The sequence below is a fragment of the Myodes glareolus genome, chromosome 18 (assembly GCF_982192425.1).
Source record: "Myodes glareolus chromosome 18, mMyoGla1.1, whole genome shotgun sequence".
In the NCBI taxonomy this organism is placed as follows: Eukaryota; Metazoa; Chordata; class Mammalia; order Rodentia; family Cricetidae; genus Myodes; species Myodes glareolus.
Window position 1 is genome coordinate 36298978 of NC_142043.1, and position 19451 is coordinate 36318428.

The 19451-nt window shown below is 42.5% G+C and overlaps 1 protein-coding gene across 4 annotated transcripts in view; it reads right to left on the reverse strand.

Moving 5' to 3' along the window:
* Positions 1-19448, reverse strand: part of Tsga10 (testis specific 10) — a 97162-nt gene extending 77714 nt beyond the window's left edge. The window contains exons 1-2 of one of the 4 annotated variants that reach the window (XM_087898079.1): positions 19307-19448; positions 1691-1821 (exon numbers count right to left, since the gene is read on the reverse strand). In XM_087898079.1, the coding sequence (XP_087754205.1) occupies positions 1691-1821; positions 19307-19427 (252 nt within the window). In that variant the 5' untranslated portion in view covers positions 19428-19448. Of the gene's footprint in view, positions 1-1690; positions 1822-18972; positions 19082-19222 lie in introns of those variants that run through there. The other 3 variants (XM_087898078.1, XM_048430291.3, XM_048430290.3) reach the window with 3 other exon arrangements.
* Positions 19449-19451: the final 3 nt, after the last annotated feature.

Sequence of the window (19451 nt, forward strand, 5' to 3'; positions counted from 1 at the left end):
GGTGAGAGACAACTAGACTTTAAGAACATTTGAAGGGTGGTATGGAAACCTAGTGCAATGGTAAGTAACAATAAAATGGCTCCTAATGATATTCTGCTATACTCATAGATGGGTGCCTTATTTGGCCGTCATCAGAGAGGATTCCTCCTGCAGCAGATGGGAACAAATACAGAGACCCACAACCAGACATTACATAGAGAGACAGAGATCTTGGAACACTCAGCTCTAAACCAGATGTCTCTATCAAATCCCTCCCCTCAGAACTCAGGAAACCATGAGGAAGAGGAGTAAGAGAATGAGTAGGGAAGACAAAGGGAATGAAGGACACTAGGAGAAGGAAGTAAAAAAAATCTGAGCAAAGTTCATAAGAACTCACAGAGACTGAAGCAGCAATCACAGAGCCTCCACTGGTCTGCACCAGCTTCCCTGCACATATGCTACAGCTTTTAGTTTAGTCCTTATGGACTCCTGAATGTGGGAATGAGTGGGGCTCTGATTCTTGTGCCTGCTCTCAGGGCTCTTTTATTTTTCTGTTGGTTTGTCTTATCCAACAAGATAGAGATGGTTTTTTGTTTTATCTTACCATATTGCATTTTGTTATGTGTTGTTGTTGTCTCTTAAAAGCCTGTTCTTTTCTAATGAGATAGAAAGGGAATGAATCTGGATGGGAGAAGGGGTGTGGAGGCACTGAGAGGAGTAGAGAGAGGGGAAACTATATTTTAATTACATTGTATTAGAAAAGAATCTATGTTTAATAAAAGGAAAAAGTGTTAGGCTGTTTTATATATAATGTTCATAGTCTGAAACTGTATTTAACAGAAGACAAGAAAGGCAATGGTAAGTCTACTTTATCTTCCCCAAAGTCCCTGCTCCCTCCCCGGCCCCAGATAGATTGTCATGGAGCCCTGGCTGGCCTCAAACTCACTGTGAAGCCTGAGGATTACCTTGAACATCTGATCCTCCTGCCTCTACCTCTTGAGGGCTAGGATTACAGACATGTTCTACTATGCCCAGTTTACCTGATGCTAGGGGTCAAACCCAGGGCTCTGTGCATGCTAGGAAATACTCTCCCAATTGGGCTACATCTCCAGTCCCTAGAAAGTCTGTTTTAAGAACCTTTATTGTACAACATCCAGGTACCATCAGAACAGATGATCCCAAACCTGTAGTACAGAACACTATATTCAAATCCCTACTAACTTGGAAGTTCAGAGAACTCCTATTTGTCATTTGTTAGCTAGATGTCAAAATTATTTAATCACTGTTATTTTAGCAGCAATCTATATCAATGGAAATGACCACTATTTTACATGGTTGAAAATAGATAAGTAAGATGCAGCATTAAAAAGTGGCTGATCTGCCTGGCATGGCCTCATTCCTGTAACCCCAGAATTTGTGGGGTTGATACAAAAGGATTACTAAATTAGAAGCCAATCTGGTCTCCATAGCAAGATCCTGCCTTAAAACAAACAAACAAACAAAAATGATATCACATAGTTTTCTCAGTAACTCTGAACCTACCACATGAAAGTGGTTATAAAAACTGAATTTTAGAATTCTTAGATTTAAACAAGCTCTGAATTAGTAATTATTTGTCCTCCCATTTTCTTATTTTAAAATACATTTTAAACTACATTAATTAATTTTAAAACTAAGAAAAATATGTATTAATACATAAACTAAGACTAACCTGTAATTTCAGTGTTGAGATGAATCTATCTTGGGTTCTCACTTCTTGTTCTAGTTGGAGAGTATTCTGGTTTTTTTCCAGCTTCAGAAACTGGAGCCCCCGAGACCAAATTGATGTTCTTTGGTGGTAACCTAGTAAAAAGAATGAAAGATAATGGAGAGACATTCTATTTAAAACAGAGCTTTGACTTTTTACAGCAATAAGTTTTGAAATTTATTAGCATTCTATTTAATTTATATTTTCTATTGTTTTTACCTTTCCCATCAGTAGAGCAGAGTTTACCAAGCTATGCATTCTTAAGAATTTATAGCATAAAATCTGGGACTAGTGAGATAGTTCAATAGTCAAGAGTGCTTAATCAGAGGACTTGAACTCGGATCCCAGCAATCACATGGAGGGGAGAAGTTCAAAATGCCTCCAACTTCAAGGGATCTGATGTCTCCTCCTAGCTTCTGTGTGCACCCACGCACACAGGCACTCCTGCTCAAACAGACACAAAGGCACACACATACACATGATGTGAGATTCCCCTATGTATGCTGTAAATACCATTGGTTAATAAAGAAATTGTCTTAGGCCTATAATAGAGTAGAGCTAGGTGGAGGAAACTAAACTGAATGATGGAAGAAAGGAGGCGGAGTCAGGGAGAAGTAATGGAGCCTCCGCCAGAGACAGACATGCTAGAATCTTGCCTGTAGGCTCCGAGCCTTGTGGTAAAACATAAAATAATGGAAATGGGTTAAATTAAGATATAAAAGCTAGCCAATAAGAAGTTGTAACTAATAGGTGAAGCAGTGATTTAATTAATACAGTTTCTGGGTGGTTATTTTAGGAGTCTGGGCATCTGGAAAATGAATAAGCAGCCTCCTACAACATACACAAATCTTTAAAAACAAAGCAAAAGATCCATTCAACAAGAGAGATACCATGGCTGGTACTGGAAACCTAGATAACTAATCAATGCAAGTGAAATCATGATTACTGGAGGAGAATCTACTAATTCTATTCATCTACTACTAACTTACTAAACCAACATAATCCCTAACAACAATCTATAAACATCTGTCCTTACAGCTACAGATAAGTGTAATCCTTACCCCTCATCAAGGAAACTTCTCTTTACATCAGATGGAGACCACTACAGAAAACCACAACCAAGCAATGCAGAGTTGTGGAGCCCAGTACCAATGGATACAACTACAAAACACTCCCATACATTGCAGACAAGGGGGCAGAGATTGTAAGAGCCAGAGAATCAGGGAGTTTGCTGTGAGGTGGTGTCTCCTAGTAACATCAGAAGTCACACCCATAAAGTCTCACCAACGTGACCACCTAAGTGTGAGTTGAACAAGGACGACACTAACAAACATGCCAAATTGGACAGAGAAAAGCCCATGAGGCCTCGACACTACACAGAACTACAGGCAACTGAGTAAAGTTGGGAGCAGGAGAGGTGGTATTCCCTAGAGAACAGCCAACAATTGGTTGTCCAGTGCCAAACTGTCAGTGCTGAACACATATATACAAGTAACATTATATGGACTCAACAGGTTACAATTTGGATACACACACACACACACACACACACACACACACACGTAATAGCAATCAATAATAAAAAAGAATCTATGAATTTGAAGGAGAGCTTGGCAGGAAATATGGGAGACTTTGGAGAGAGGAAAGGGAAGGGGGAAATCTTAAAATACAATCCCCAAAATTAGAAAAGGAAAAATGTATCTGTTTTCCATATAAAACTATGATGCTGAGTATGCTTTTTGAAAGACACATGCTCTAGCCTATCACTTCCCTGAAGAAACATGAGTTGGTAGCAAACAAAGAGTGTTTTCTCCAAACCTCTGTCTGTCAAGTATGTTAGCCATTACTTACATGTTAGCTTTTGCCATTGTAGAGTAACACAAACTTTAGTAGCCATCCATAAGGAGATACTTTCTCTAAAACATTTACAATTTCTATAAATAAAAGGGCAAGAGAAATATCCTAACAAAAAATTGTAAAAAGAATATGAATATTTACATAAACATTCAATAATACCTTTAAGAACAATGATTTTCAACTTGTAGATTATGACCCCTTTAAAGGCCATATATCAAACATCCTGCATATCATATATTTACATTATGATTCATAACAGTAGCAAAATTATGGTTATGAAGTAGCAACAAAATACAACATGAGGAACTGTACTAAAGGGTTGCAGCATTAGGAAGGCTGAGAACTACTGCTTTAGTGAGATGTGATATGAATAAAATAATTCTGAGAACACCTTTTAGTCATCACCTTGACAAAAACCAGGTATGGATTTTGTCATGCTCGGGATTTAAATTCAGGTCCTCATGATCATACACTCTTATCCACTGAGCCATCTCCCCAGACTCAAATGTTAGATATCTAACTTACCATACCTATACATCATTTGCAGCAATATAAAATGATAGTTTATGGAAATCAATTATGCAAATCTATTAACACTAAAAGTATACATATAGCTTCCATTCAAATAATTTCATTGCTAGAAACTTAACATACAGATGCACATCTAATGTACAAGTGTATTTTGATTAGTGTACATCTAATGTACATCTTAGAACAAATGCTCTAAGTTTTCCAGGTTAGCACAGTAGCCCACTACTTCATAGCGTTTTACTTAGCAGTATATCTAAGAAATTACATCATTTAGAAGAATAATATTCTCTTCCTGGATCAAGTCATTCATTGTATTAAAGTGAGAATTTTTGGGCTGGAGAAATGGCTCAGTGGTTAAGAGCACTGGCTGCTCTTCCAGAGGCCTTAAGTTCAATTCTCAGCAACCACGTGATGGCTCACAACCATCTGTAATACATCTGATACCCTCTTTCTATCATGCAGGAATACATGCAAATAGGGCATTCATATACATAAAATACATATATAAATCTTTTTTTAAGTGAGAATTGGGGCTGGAGAGATAGCTCAATGGTTAAGGCTCTAAATGCTCTTCCAGAGGACCAGGGTCCAATTCCCAGCACCCACATGGCAGCTCACAACTGTCTGTAACTCCAGTTCTACTTTCACACAGACATACATGCAGGAAAAACACCAATGCACATAAAATAAAAATAAGTAAAATTTTAAAAAGTGAGAATTTTCTAAGAACATCCTAGACCTTTCCTTCAACACAGTTGCTATTCTCCAGCATCACTCTTTGGAAATTATAAAATCAATATATCCCCACTGACTAGCTTGAGTACACCCTGTGCAGTCTGACATGCAAATAGGTTGGCAGCTCTATTTCTTTCTCTTTCCCTAGATAAGATAGAAAATGCATTTCTAGCCGGGCGGTGGTGGTGCACGCCTTTAATCCCAGCACTCGGGAGGCAGAGGCAGGGGGATCTTTGTGAGTTCGAGGCCAGCCTGGTCTACAAGAGCTAGTTCCAGGACAGGCTCCAAAGCCACAGAGAAACCCTGTCTTGAAAAAATAAAAAAAAAGAAAGAAAGAAAATGAGGAATAGTCATACCTCATATGACCTGTAGTTCTGAATCCATGGTTCTTGCGGATGAGAAGATAGCGCGGGACATCTGGTACCGAAACCCGGGACGCCGGGAGACCCTGACCACTACTCGCACCGCCGGAGACCCCTTGGACACAAGGAGGATTCAGAACTACAGGTCATATGAGGTATGACTATTCCTGAATTTTTCGGTTTTGGGCTTGACTTGTTTCCGCATTGGGAAGGTTTCGTAGAGGCCTTGGTACTTCTTTTAGCAGTTCTCTTATTTTTCGCCAGAAATTGCTTAAAAGATGAATCCTGCCAGGCGGTTGTTGCAAAAGTGGAGAAAGTCCAGGATAGCATATCAGAAACTGAGTGCAGTGAGAGGTTAGGCACACGCAAGAAAAGGACAGTTCCAGATAAGGAAAAAGGACCCCTCGGTGGTTCTAAGAAAATAAGAATGGGGGAGAAGACTGACCTACAAGGTCAAAAGTTTTCTGATACCAACAATAAAAAAAAAAGGAAAAAACAGTAGTTTATATCCTCTGCAGGGGCTCAAAGCTCTACAAATTGAAAGTGACCATAAAAGTGAGCACAAAAGTTCTGGCTCAGGAAAAGAGGTAGAAAAACTAGATACAGAGGAGGAGGCAAAATTAGCCAGTGGTAGGGCCATGAGGTCATCCCAAACGGCCCATCTGCCTCCTTACGAGCTGCGCCCTCCCCCAACTGCCCCTTCGGCGCCTCCTTATGAGGAACGCCTTGGGCCAAAGACTTTTTCATTTATCCCTGACAAGGTCAAGAGAAAGTTGCACCTTGCCTTCCCCGTTTACGAAGGGGAAAACGGGCGGGTGCGTGCGCCCGTGGAGTACAACCAAATAAAAGACTTAGCAGAGTCAGTCAGAAAGTATGGAGTGACTGCTAATTTTACCTTAGCCCAGTTGGACAGATTGGCCTCGATTGCCATGACTCCAGCGGACTGGGAGACAGTTGCAAAAGCGTGGCTCACCAGCATGGGTCAATATTTGGAGTGGAAAGCCCTGTGGCACGAGGCAGCCCAGGAACAGACCAGAGGTAACGCTCAGGCCTTAACTCCAGAACAACAGCAATGGACCTTTGACCTCCTGACCGGGCAAGGGCACTTCGCCGCTGCCCAGACTAACTATCCTTATGGCGCCTACCGCCAGGTAGCCGATACAGCTATAAGAGTATGGAAAGCCTTGTCAAAAAAGGGAGAAGGGAGCACCCCGCTCACCAAGATTATACAAGGGACTCAGGAGCCTTTTTCAGATTTCGTGGCAAGAATGACTGAGACAGCAGGACGCATTTTTGGCGATACTGATATGGCCACGCCACTCATTGAGCAGCTCATTTTTGAACAAGCCATGCAGAAGTGCCGTGCCGCCATAGCCCCTAGGAAAAATAAAGGGTTACAGGACTGGCTCAGGGTCTGTAGAGAACTAGGAGGACCCCTGACGAATGCAGGTTTGACTGCAGCCATCATACAGTCACAAAAATGCCCTTTTAAAGGGCCAGACAAAAGAGTTTGCTTTAAATGTGGGAAGCCAGGACATTTAAAAAAGGATTGTAGGTCATCAGAAAAGGAGAGAGCACCTCCTACCCTTTGCTCACGCTGTGGTAAAGGTTATCATAGGGCTGAGCTCTGCCGCTCCGTTAGGGATGTCCATGGCAAGATCCTCCCACCATTAGGAAACCCACAGACTGATGGTCCAAAAAAACGGGGTGATGGGCCCTCGGTCCCAGGGCCTCCAAAAATATGAAAACAAGTTCTTCAGGGCAACGACCAAGGGACCCTCGGAGGCAGAACAAGAATGGACTTGTGTGCCTCCACCGACTTCCTATTGATGCCCCAAATGGGGGTACAGCCCGTCCCTGTGCAGCTGCCTGAGCCCCTACCCCCTGGAAGCGTGGGCCTGCTTTTAGGGCGTGACTCGCTTACCCTACAGGGACTGATCGTCCACCCAGGCCTTGTTGATAGTCAGTACACTGCTAAAATACAAGCCCTATGCTCTTGCCCTAGTGGAGTTTTTTCCATCAGTAAAGGAGACAGGATAGCTCAATTACTGCTTCTCCCGGCAGACATCCACCAGAGGCCGGAGAATAAATTAATGGGGTCAACAGGACAGGATTCGGCCTACTTGGTTGTTAGCCTTCAGGATCAACCCAAACTTCCCCTTTGGGTCAATGGTAAATGCTTCGAAGGCATTTTGGACACCGGCGCGGACAAAAGTATTATCTCATCGCGCTGGTGGCCACAGTCCTGGCCCGTTACTGAGTTGTCTCATGCCCTACAGGGCTTGGGCTACAGTGCAAACCCCACCATTAGCTCCACCAGATTAAGCTGGGAAACAGACGAAGGGCAGTCAGGATATATTACACCATATGTCCTCCCCCTGCCAGTCAACTTATGGGAAAGAGACGTGATGCAGGGTATGGGATTAACCTTGTCTAATGCATATTCATCTCAGGCCCAAGATATAATGATAAAAATGGGCCATAGGCCAAAAAAGGGCTTGGATCGCTCCAAGCAAGGAATACGGGAGCCAATAAATCCTAAACCTAATATCAACAAACAGGGCCTGGGTTTTTCCTAGGCGCCACTGGGGCAGCATGGCCCATACCATGGAAAACAGAGACCCCAGTATGGGTTCCCCAGTGGCCACTTACCTCTGAAAAACTGGAAGCAGTGAATCAGCTAGTTAATGAGCAATTGGTTCTGGGACACATAGAACCATCCACCTCTCCGTGGAATACACCCATTTTTGTCATTAAAAAAAATCAAAAAGATGGCGCTTGCTACATGACTTAAGAGCCATTAATAAACAAATGCACCTTTTTGGGCCTGTACAGCAAGGACTCCCAGTGCTTTCAGCTTTGCCCAAAAATTGGAGTCTGGTAATAATAGATATTAAGGACTGTTTTTTTTCTATTCCATTGCATCCTGCTGATAGGCCTCGCTTTGCTTTTACTGTTCCTTCAATTAATCATATAGAGCCTGATAAACGCTTTCAATGGAAAACTTTGCCAATAGTCCGACAATCTGTCAGATGTTTGTGCAGGAGGCTCTTGAACCGCTTCGTGAACGTTTTCCACGTTTGCTTGTGGTTCATTATATGGATGATGTACTCATGTGTCATGAGGACTTACAGGTCCTAAAGAAAGCCTACCCGTTGCTCATTAAAAGTTTACAGCTATGGGGTCTTCAAATAGCCGCTGAAAAGGTCCAGATTGCAGATACTGGCCAATTTTTAGGTTCTGTTATTCTTCCTAAAAAAATCCTACCACAAAAAATAAAAATTTATAGGGACGATTTGCGAACGTTAAATGATTTCCAAAAGTTGTTAGGAGATATTAATTGGCTGCGACCATTTTTAAAAATCCCCTCCGCTGATTTGAAGCCATTGTTTGATATCTTGAAAGGGGATACTCATATTACCTCCCCTCGGGCCTTGACACCGACAGCAGAAGCAGCCTTATTATTAGTGGAAGAATCCATTAAGGAGGCACAGCTGTGCCGTATTGATGAAACTCAACCATTTGTTCTATGTGTGTTTAAAACAAGAAAGCTACCCACTGCTGTGTTATGGCAGGATGGACCGTTACTGTGGATCCATCCACATTCTTCTCCTAACAAAAGTATTAATTGGTATCTAGCCGCTATAGCTCAAATTGCCCTTAAAGGCCTTAAAATGTCTGTTAGTCATTTTGGTAAGCATCCAGCGGTTATGATAGTTACCTATACCTCCTTTCAGATACAAACTTTGGCCACCGTCTCTGACGATTGGGCCATTTTGGTTACCACCTTTTCAGGAAAAATTGATAATCATTATCCCAAACACCCTCTGTTGCAGTTCGCTGCATGTCATCCCATTGTGTTTCCCGAGTTACGTCTTCTGTCCCGCTAAAAGACGGGATGACGGTTTATACAGATGGCTCCAAGAATGGTGTGGGAGCCTATGTTGTGGATTCTAAAATATATACAAAGAACTTTTCTGCCACCTCATCCCAGGTGGTGAAATGTATGGTGGTTTTTAGAGGTTCTTCAAAGATTTCATTGTCCCCTTAATATTGTTTCTGATTCTGCCTATGTGGTTAACGCTGTTAAATTATTAGAGACCGCTGGAATTATAAAACCTACTAGTACAGTGGCAGCTCTTTTCCAAAGGATACAGGACTGTTTTCTAAATAGGAGAGCTCCATTTTTCATCACACACATAAGAGCACATTCGGGGCTCCCAGGCCCCATGAGCTTGGGTAATGACCTGGCTAATCGCGCTACGCAGCTTACTGCGGTAGTTCTTGCCTCCCCATTGCAGACCGCTAAAACCTTTCATGATAATTTTCATGTTACAGCTAAAACCCTGCGCAAACGTTTTTCACTTACCAGAAAAGAGGCTCGCGATATTATAACCCAATGCCACAACTGTTGCCAGTTTCTCCCTATCAGACACACTGGCGTAAACCCCAGAGGGATTACGCCTTTACAAATATGGCAGATGGACGTGACTCATATCACTGCCTTTGGAAAACTTCAGTATGTGCATGTGTCAATTGACACATGCTCTGGCATTATTCATGCCACACCGCTTACAGGAGAAAAAACCTCTTATGTCATTCAACATTGCCTTGAGGCATGGAGTGCTTGGGGCAAGCCCACATCTTTAAAAAAGGATAATGGGCCTGCCTATACTTCTCAAAAGTTTAAACAATTTTGTGCACAGATGCAAGTCACACACATTACAGGCCTGCCTTATAACCCCCAGGGACAAGGTATTGTAGAGCGAGCACATCGCACACTCAAATCTTATCTACTTAAACAAAAAGGGGGAATAATAAAGGAGTTGCCCCCGATGCCAAGAGTGGCCATTGCCATGGCTCTGTTCACTATAAATTTTTTAAATTTGGATGATAATGGCCAAAATGCTGCAACACGACATTGTTCGGATCCGCAGTGGCCCAAGGATTTGGTTAAATGGAAAGATGTGTTTTCTAATGAATGGAAAGGCCCGGATCCCATTCTATTGAGATCCAGGGGAGCTGTTTGTGTGTTCCCACAAGATCAGGAAAACCCATTCTGGGTGCCAGAGAGACTGACCCAAACAGTGAAAAGTGACCCACAACATGCGGACTCGCCTGAAGATTTGGTTTCTGTTCCTCCTGCCATTTTGCGGATGGATGACAACGGTTATGATGGAGCAGCGATGGGGGATACTCTCAGCCCTCCCGAAGCCAACACCAGTCAGCCATAGAATGGTGATGCTTCCTTGGTTTTTTACAATCAATAAGACTCTGGGGCTCCCCTACCTTCCTAGAGATGATTTATAAGCTTAGCCGAAGGATTCCAGTCCTGGGTCGTGTCCTTCATCTCCTACTTCAAAGAATGGGTGGGAGTGGGAATGTTTGGAGCAGCCCTATGCTGTGGAATAGTGTTTCTCCTCTGGATGGTCTGCTGACTCAAATCCCAAAGTCGTAGGGACAAAGTGGTTATTGCACAAGCTCTGGCTGCCCTGGAACAGGGGGCCTCTACTGATATGTGGTTATCTATGTTAAAGCAGTAAGGTTTATGCCAACCAGCTCCTGCACCCCTAGGACAATGGTCCATTGCACAGGGTGGAGTGCTTGGCTTAGCTAGCCCTGAAGGTTGTCGAGCTGAAGAGCATCACACAGAGAATGGCCCTCTCTGAGAGATATGTCGCCCTGCATAAGGGTTTCCTGCCGCATATTCCCTTTCCCAGAAAAATGGCAGAGGGCAGGTCGGATAAGTTCCAGGTGTCATAAACCTAGGGGTAGATTCCGTGCAAGACCATTATAATGTTTCCACTTTGGGAAGTGCGACCTCTATCTTTGCCTTCTGAGGGAGTTGCCTTTCTGCAAAGAAGTAAAAAAGGGGGAGATGTGGAGGACTGCAACCACATACTCCATTACAAGATGGCGCTGGCATCCGGTTTCACCGCCAGGTGAACAAGATAACGCACATGTGCTTGGTAACTTCCCACTGCTGTCCCTGCCTACTCCCAAGGCATCATCTCGGATAATGGACAGCGGACCAATCCAAGAGTGACACGTCTGAAGCGAGGACTATTTCCTACATAAGGGATGGGTTCCCTCGTTCTGGGTCTCCGCCATGTAAGCTTATGCTCTCTCTCTCAAGACGCATTAAAAGTTTTTCTGCAGAAGGATCCTAAAGTGTCCCGCATGGTTCTTGCGGGCGAGAAGATAACGCGGGACATTTGGCAATTAATTTTTAAATTTTGCTGAACATTATGAATCACAAAGAAATATCATTTACATCAGAATCTCATTCACAGTACACCTCAGATTCTACAATTGGAAAATCTTCCTTTCATTGGCTTTCCACTACACTCTGAATTGTCAAGATCTATTTTTATTCAACATGCAAAGTTCTTCATATTTCGTTTCCTTCAACTTTGAAAACTTTATCACCTGATTAACACCTCCAAGAACTATTCTACACATTCTTAATACATACACCTAGAAACACTCTTCTTCGCTAACATTTTAAGGCTCAGTTTGAACTTTCAACTTTTTTGTTTTGATGCTATAAGATTATAATGATGATGTCATCAACAAGATATATATATAGATTTAAATAGATATAGATATATGTTCATATACTGATAATAGAACAATTTAGATAAGTATTCATGTTTTCTAGTTGTCTTCCTTACACATTTGCACATTTACTTGAATTTTAAAAATAAGTAATGTTGTTGGGTCGCGGTAGTACACACCTTTAATCCCAGCACTCAGGAGGCAGAAGCAGGCAGATCTCAGTGAGTTCAAGGCCAGCCTGGTCTACAAAGTGATTTTCAGCACAGCCAGAACTGTTATACATGAAAACCCTGTCTTGAAACACACACACACACAAAAAGTCTAAAAGTTGTCTCCCCGAACCCCATCTCTCTCTCTGTGTGTAGGACAGGGTCTATAGTCTGTTGCTGCACATGCCAGACTAATGGCCTACAAGCTTCCAGAGTTTCTCTCCTGTCTCCACCTCCTGTCTTAGAACAGGATCTCTGCTTTTACAGATGCTTGTGCTACCATCTGGCTTTATATGGCATGCTGGTTACTTTTTGTTAACTTGACACAAACCAGGGTCATATTGAGAAGTGGGGACTTCAATTGAGAAAATTCTTCCATCTGACTGGCATGTAGGCAAGTCTGCAGTGCATTTTCTGGATTAATGATTGATGTGGGAGGACCCAGCCCATATGGGTAGTACCACCCTTGGGCAAAAGATCTTAGCTGGTATAAGAAAGCAGCCTGAGCATGCCATGGGGAGTGAGTCAGTAAGCAACATGTCTCCATGAACTCTGCATCAGTTCCTGCCTCCAGGTTCCTGCTTTGAATTCCTACAGTGGTTTCTCTTCAAGACTACAACAGTGTGGTGGTTTGGATGAGGTGTCCCCCATAAGTCTCAGGCATTTGAATACTAGGATCCCAGTTGGTTGCTACTTGAGATGAGGAAGAGTATGCTTGTTAAAGGAGACATATAAGCTTAAGGTTTCAAAAGCCTCTGCCATGTGCTTTCTCAGTTTCCTGTTTATGGGTCAGGATATGGAGCTACCAGATGCTTCCATGCCAAGTCTGCTTGTCTGTAGCCATGTTCCCCAATATGGTGCTCAACTCTAACCCTCTGGAACTATAAGCCCTAAATAAACCCTTCTATAAATTGCCTTGGTTCCACCTGCCTCTGCCTGGGTACTCGGGGTTAAAGGAGCGCACCACCACTGCCTGGCCCATTACTTCTTAATTGCATGACATTAAGCACAATACTTCTCCTGAGATGGCTTCTTCACCTATGGGTGATACTAATAGTGCCTAAACCTCATAAAATCATGTAAGGGCTAAATGAATATAAGCAATATGTATAAAGACTCAAAATAGTGTCTGGCATATAGTAAGCACTAAACATTATTATCACTATTTATTCCTCTCATTGATTTGAATTATCTAATCAGCCATCAAGTTCTACTGACCTTTTCACTAGAACAGTTCTTAAATTCTCTCTCTCTCTCTCTCTCTCTCTCTCTCTCTCTCTCACACACACACACACACACACACACACACACACGGCTTTAATTCACAGTATCAGATTGCAATAGTCTTATCTAATCACCAAACAAATTTTTACGTAGCCATACTAAAAAGCAATAATCATGTATAGGGACAAGAAATGAAGAACAAAAACACACAACTTCAACTTTCATTTAATCTATGAAGTCCAGAACACATAAATAAGTATAACACAGCATGATTAGTACCCTATCAGTGTAAACACAACTATACTATGAGAACATAGGCTAAAAGGGGCTCCTACATTTACTTGCCCCAAAAGGCTTAGAATCTACTTTCCATTCCCCAAAACCTATGAACACACCTGTATCAGAGCACTTAACACTGTACCACTTTTATTGAATATTCACTGTCAAAGAAACTTTACAACGTCTGAAAAAAAACTTCTGAAATCCCTCACCTATCCCTTGCTCCCAGCCTTGCCCCATATTCTTTTCAGATTTTTCTCCATGTTAAGCCCCTATGTGCATAAGTCCAAGGTAAGAAAAAAATGAAGAGTCATCTTGGACTTTTCTTTCTTGACACTCATCTGATATAGCAACAAGTTACATTGGTTTTATCTCCAAAATGTATATACTAAGTCCATCTATTTCTACATCATTTAGATGCATGATCCTAGACCCAGGTGCCACCCTCCCCAACCTGCAAGTTTCCTACTGGTCTTCCTGCTCCATAAAACTTATTCTTCACCCTAAAATCAAGTTAATCCTTTAAAATGTTGAGAGGCTGATCAAAAACACTCCAATGGCTTTCTATTACAACTGGGATAAAATCCACACTTCTAAAGGCCCTATATGAGTTGGTCCCTGCCTTCTCTTTAAAGATCTAAAACTTTCTCCTTCACTTATCAATCAGATTTACTGTTTATCTTTCTGTTCCTTTAATGTATTGCTCTGATCTGAAAAACTGTAAGTCCCTCAAGTTCATATGATGAAATCCTAGTTCCCAGAACACATGCTTAGCATTCTTAAAGCCCTGGGTTTAATTCCAAGAACAAAATAAACAAACGAGGCCATGATTAATTACCCTTATAGAAAAGGCCTCAGACTTCTCTCCCACTTTGTACAATGTGGAAACAACAGTAAGGGATCTATGAACCAGGAAACGGGCCCCCCACCAGATATGAAATCTTTTGCTGCCATGATCTTGGCATTCCCAGCCTGCAGAACTGTTAGGATTAAATATCTGCTGTTTGCAATCCACCCGCATACAGTGCTTTGCTACAGCAGTGCAAATGAACTAAAATGTGTTTCATTCCTATTTGACTTCATGCTCTCTTCCCGTTTTTCCCTACAGTCCCTAGAGAACAGCCTCTCCTTAGCCTTTACCTGGCTGACATCTCAACCTCAGCTTGTTGGTTCAAATGTCAAAAAGTCTCTTCTTCCCTGACTTCCTAAAGTAGGTTCTCTCTTGACCACTCCCTACTTAGGCTATTTGCACTTGTCACTCTTGAAATCATATTATTTATTTGTTCACCTGTTTACTGTCTAAGATGTCGCCGGGTGGTGGTGGCGCACACCTTTAATCCCAGCGCTTGGGAGGCAGAGGCAGGCAGATCTCTGTGAGTTTGAGGCCAGCCTGATCTACAGAGTGAGTTCCAAAGCTACAGAGAAACCCTGTCTCTAAAAGAAAACAAAAACAAAAACCAAATTCCAAGATGTCTAGACTATTGTCTGGCTACTATGTTTGAAAAATGTCCACCACAAACTTGATCTATGAAACATTTGTCTTTGCCCAATAAAATATTTAAGAGTTAATAAAACATTTTCAAAATAATGAATTTTGATTAAACAAAGCCATTTCTGTTATGAGGTGAAAACAAACCTGAGTAAGACTAATAAATGAATTAAGTATTAAAATCAAAATATAAAATATAAGCTTTTAACCAGCACAATTGCAAAAACCAAATAGACAAAATAAAAGTCAAAGGAAGACTAAGGTTGTAGTCGGTATACTGCCAAAAGAAGAAAAGCATGCTTCACTCTTTTCAAGAGACCCCTTTCAGAATCAAACAAATACTGGGTCTCTCAAGAAAATGCAAATAATGGCTAAGCATCCTTAATCTGAAGTCAAATCTGAAGTCAAAACTGAAATGTTTCCAATTCTAACTTTCTGAGAAACATGATGCCACAAATGAAAATTCCATACCTGACCTCATTAAAGTGGCCAAAGTCAAAAATATGGTGCACCAAAAGTGTTACATAAAGTTACCTACAGATGAATTTTCTGTTTAGATTTGGCCCCCATCCCTGGGAAGTATCATGTACATGATATATCCTAAAGTCCCCAAACTCTGAAATGGCCTCTTCTAATCTTAAGCCTCTCTCTCTCTCTCTCTCTCTCTCTCTCTCTCTCTCTCTCTCTCTCTCGGATTTTCAAAACACAATTTCTCTGTGTAGCTTTGGTTCCTATCCTGAAACTTGCTCTGTAGACCAGGCTGGACTCGAACTCACAAAGATCTGCCAATCTCTGCCTCCCGAGGGATGGGATTAAAGGCATGTGCCACCACCGCTCAGCCAACCTTAAGCATTTCTGACAAATGATATCTAACCTAATATACACAACCCCTTCAATATTTGCCTAAAGCCAGGGCCAGTGAAGTGACTTAACGGGTAAAGGCACTTGTGCCTGAGTCTGATGACCTGAGTTTGATCCCTGAGACCCATATAATGAAAGGACAGAACCAACTTTCACAAGCTGTCCTCTGACTTCCACATGTGCCCTGTGCCATGTGCATACTGTGGCAAGCAAGCAGTCAGGCATATACACGCATGCACACACATGCACATACACACACACACACAAATATAATGACTTTTTTTAAGAAAAGAAATTCCCTAAAGTCTATGCAAGTGATGAAGTCCTACAGCGTAGAAAAAAGACATAAATTACTGTTGATTAGTAGAGGGAGAAAGGGATAAAGAAATGAGGAAATCCAGGTAAACAATGTTCTATACTGTGACACAGCATAAGAAAAACAGATAAGTGAGTTTTAAACAAGAGGTAAAGTATCTGAGGACTTCCTATCTAGTGGGACTTTGAAGTTAACATTTTATGTTTAAAAGTATCAAAAGGGCCGGGTGATGGTGGCACACGCCTTAGTCCTAGCACTCAGGAGACAGAGGCAGGTGGATCTCTGTGAATTTGAGACCAGCCTGGTCTACAAGAGCTAGTTCCAGGACAGGCTCCAAAGTTCCAGAGGAACCCAGTCTTGAGGGGGGGGGGGGATCATCTAAAGGTTGGGAAGAATGGGGAAGCATATAGAATCAAGATACAATGTATATGTATGAAATGTCATCATGAAACAGACTATTTGTATGTAACTTTTTATAAAGTAGCTAGAAATATATCACGTAAAAAGTCTAGGCACAGCAGTGGAATGTGTGCCTGCAATCCTAGTACTGGAGAAGCAAGGGACTAGAGGACCACTGGGACCTGCTGTGCGGACAGACTAGCTAAACTAAACAGCTCCAGGCTCCGTGAGAGACACTACCTCAAAAATCAGCTAGAGAGGGACTGAGGAAAAAAAAAACTGATATCAACTTGTGGCCTCCACATACATACATATACACACATGCATATAACACATACACAAGCACACACATAACACACAAAGTATCATTACTCTTAAGCAAACTGAGGTATATATTATATATTTGGCAAATGTCTATTATATTGAAACAATAATTTAAAATACTGGAATGTTTTCTATTAAATTCTGAAATCTGGTTCTGCAAAAGCTAAACTAGGTTAAAGTTTTTGTTTTCTTTTAATTATGATTCTCTCCAAAAGTTTACGGTTTAAAAAAGAAAGAAAACCAAAATAACAAAGCTTTCTAACGATTCCGATCCAACCTCCAAGCTCATCTCCTTTCTACAATGCACTCTCTAGAGTAAAGAATCAACTTATCTCCTCGATACAGCATGAAATAAAGACCTTTGGAGAGGTAGTGTTAATCAAGACCTCTTAGAAACATAAGAATGGAGTTAGTTGTTTTCCCAAGGCATTTCTGAACCAAAGGGATTTAGTAATTTAAGACTAAGACTAACAGTGGTAACTAAAAACAAAAAGAACTACCTTTCAAACTGCCTTCCTTCAAAACATGAAGTGGATATATATTAATATCCATAACCCTGGCAAAGAGTATTGCCAAAAACAATTTTAAAACCCTAATATCCACCAACAGTAAATCGTGGAATACTTTTACAATTGAACACCAACCAGCAAACCAACTAGAAGCAATCAGTATAATTTTTTTCCTTTTTTCCTTTTTTTTTTTAGTTTTAGAGTTTTGAGACTGTTTAGCCCTGGCCGTCCTGGAACTCGCTTTGTAGACCAGGCTGGCCTCAAACTCACAGAGATCCACCTGCCTCTGCCTCCCAAGTGCTGGGATTAAAGGCATGTACCACCACTGTCCAACAAGGATAATTTTTTTAAGTGTTGAGTTAAAGTAGCTGTAGAATACCTGTTCCAACTCTATAAAGTTCTGTAACAAGACAGACTATAAGGTGTGTGTTCACATAAGATGATGATTGAACTATTAGGAAAAGCAAGGAAATGGCTAACACTGCCAATCTGGGGAGCGAAGAGCCTGTGACCCGTGAGGGAATTAATAACACCTGTTCTAGTGGCCTCTACTTGTGGAGGACTTTAAAATCGAATTATTTTCAAACAAACTAGGCAGAAGGCAGATAACAGAACCCAGAGACTTTCTGTGCTACAACAGTGATTCTTCTTTTGGAAAACAAGTAAAACATGTTTTTGAAAGTTTTATTAAGTAATATCAAGGTTTAGGGTTTGAAAGGAATATTGATGTAGTATTTATCTTATCTCTTTCTCGATAATTAAGATCGAAGGATTTAATGCATTGCTCAATTAAAAAACAATTGTGTTTTGTTCTTGAAGCAGAGTAAAATGTGGTAACTGCCCTTCATACTAACAAATAACCTATTCTACTTTGAAATTACTGTGGTTTAATTTCCTGAAGTGGACAAAATGTACTCGAAATCCTGAAAACTAGTAGAAGAAGTTTAAATCAACGAATATCACGGGACACGCAAATCTGCAGGGAGGGGCTCGATAAGAACACTGTCACTTGTGCAAACTTTCTTAGTCTAAATCCTTGACTGAAGGTTATATACAAAAACATATATAATTATGTACATGTACTTCGGCATTTTTAGGTATCAAGTGCACTACAGCCACCTATTTGAGACTTAAATAACTTTTCCAACAAAAGCCAGCCTATCCTGCCTTTCCTCTATGCAAAACTCTAAAAGATTATGAGATTTTCATGCAAAATTTCAATCTCCGCCTTCACCTGCCTCCCAGTCTCTAAAGAAGAGACTGAGGGGACAAGGGGTCGGGAAAAGACAGGTTGAGCTTCCAAGAGCCTCAGCTTGACTCCACTGTCTCTAAGCAAAACAGTCTCCCAACACCCAGCTGAGGCAGGAAGCGAAGCGGTCACCATAGGAACTGGGCTCGATCCTTAACTCCCCAGAAACTAGAGTAAGGTTTGCTCCTGGAAGCCGTCGCCCCCGCACGGCCGGCGACCCGCGACATAGTCGCTCAAGCAGCGATGCCCATCCCGGGCCACCGTCAGACCCCAACACCTCTCCCCACCCTCTTGCAGCCGCCCCGGAGTGGCTCTCTAGCCCGGTGCACCTCCTCGGCTTCTACCTGGAGCTCTGGAGCCCTCCCCTGGCCTCCCGGGCCGTCGTGTTCCCCGGAGCTCATCCCGGCTACTGAAAGGCCTCCCGCCCTGCGGGAGGTCCAAGCCGGCCCCGGCCTCCATCCTCCGCCCCTGACTCCTCCTTCCCACCCCGTGGGCCCCGCCCCGGCGGAGGCGGAGGCCCGGCCGGGCGCTGCGGGAAGAGGGCGGGAGCGGTTAGCTCCGGGCTGGCCGACGCCCCGCCCTCACGCTCTGTACCTGAGGGGGGCTCTCCTTCCACCTCCCCGGCGCCTTCGCTCCGCTTCCGTCCGGCGCGCCCCCAGCCCCTGTGCGCACGCGTACCTGGCTCGACACGCCCTCTCGCGTGGACTACAAATCGTGCGCGCACCCGAGCACGTAGCGACGTGGACGGCCGCCGGCCCGCCTTTCTAGGGCTCCGACCAGAGGCCTTGTCCTGGCCCATCCGCGCCGCGCAGGCGCAAGCCCA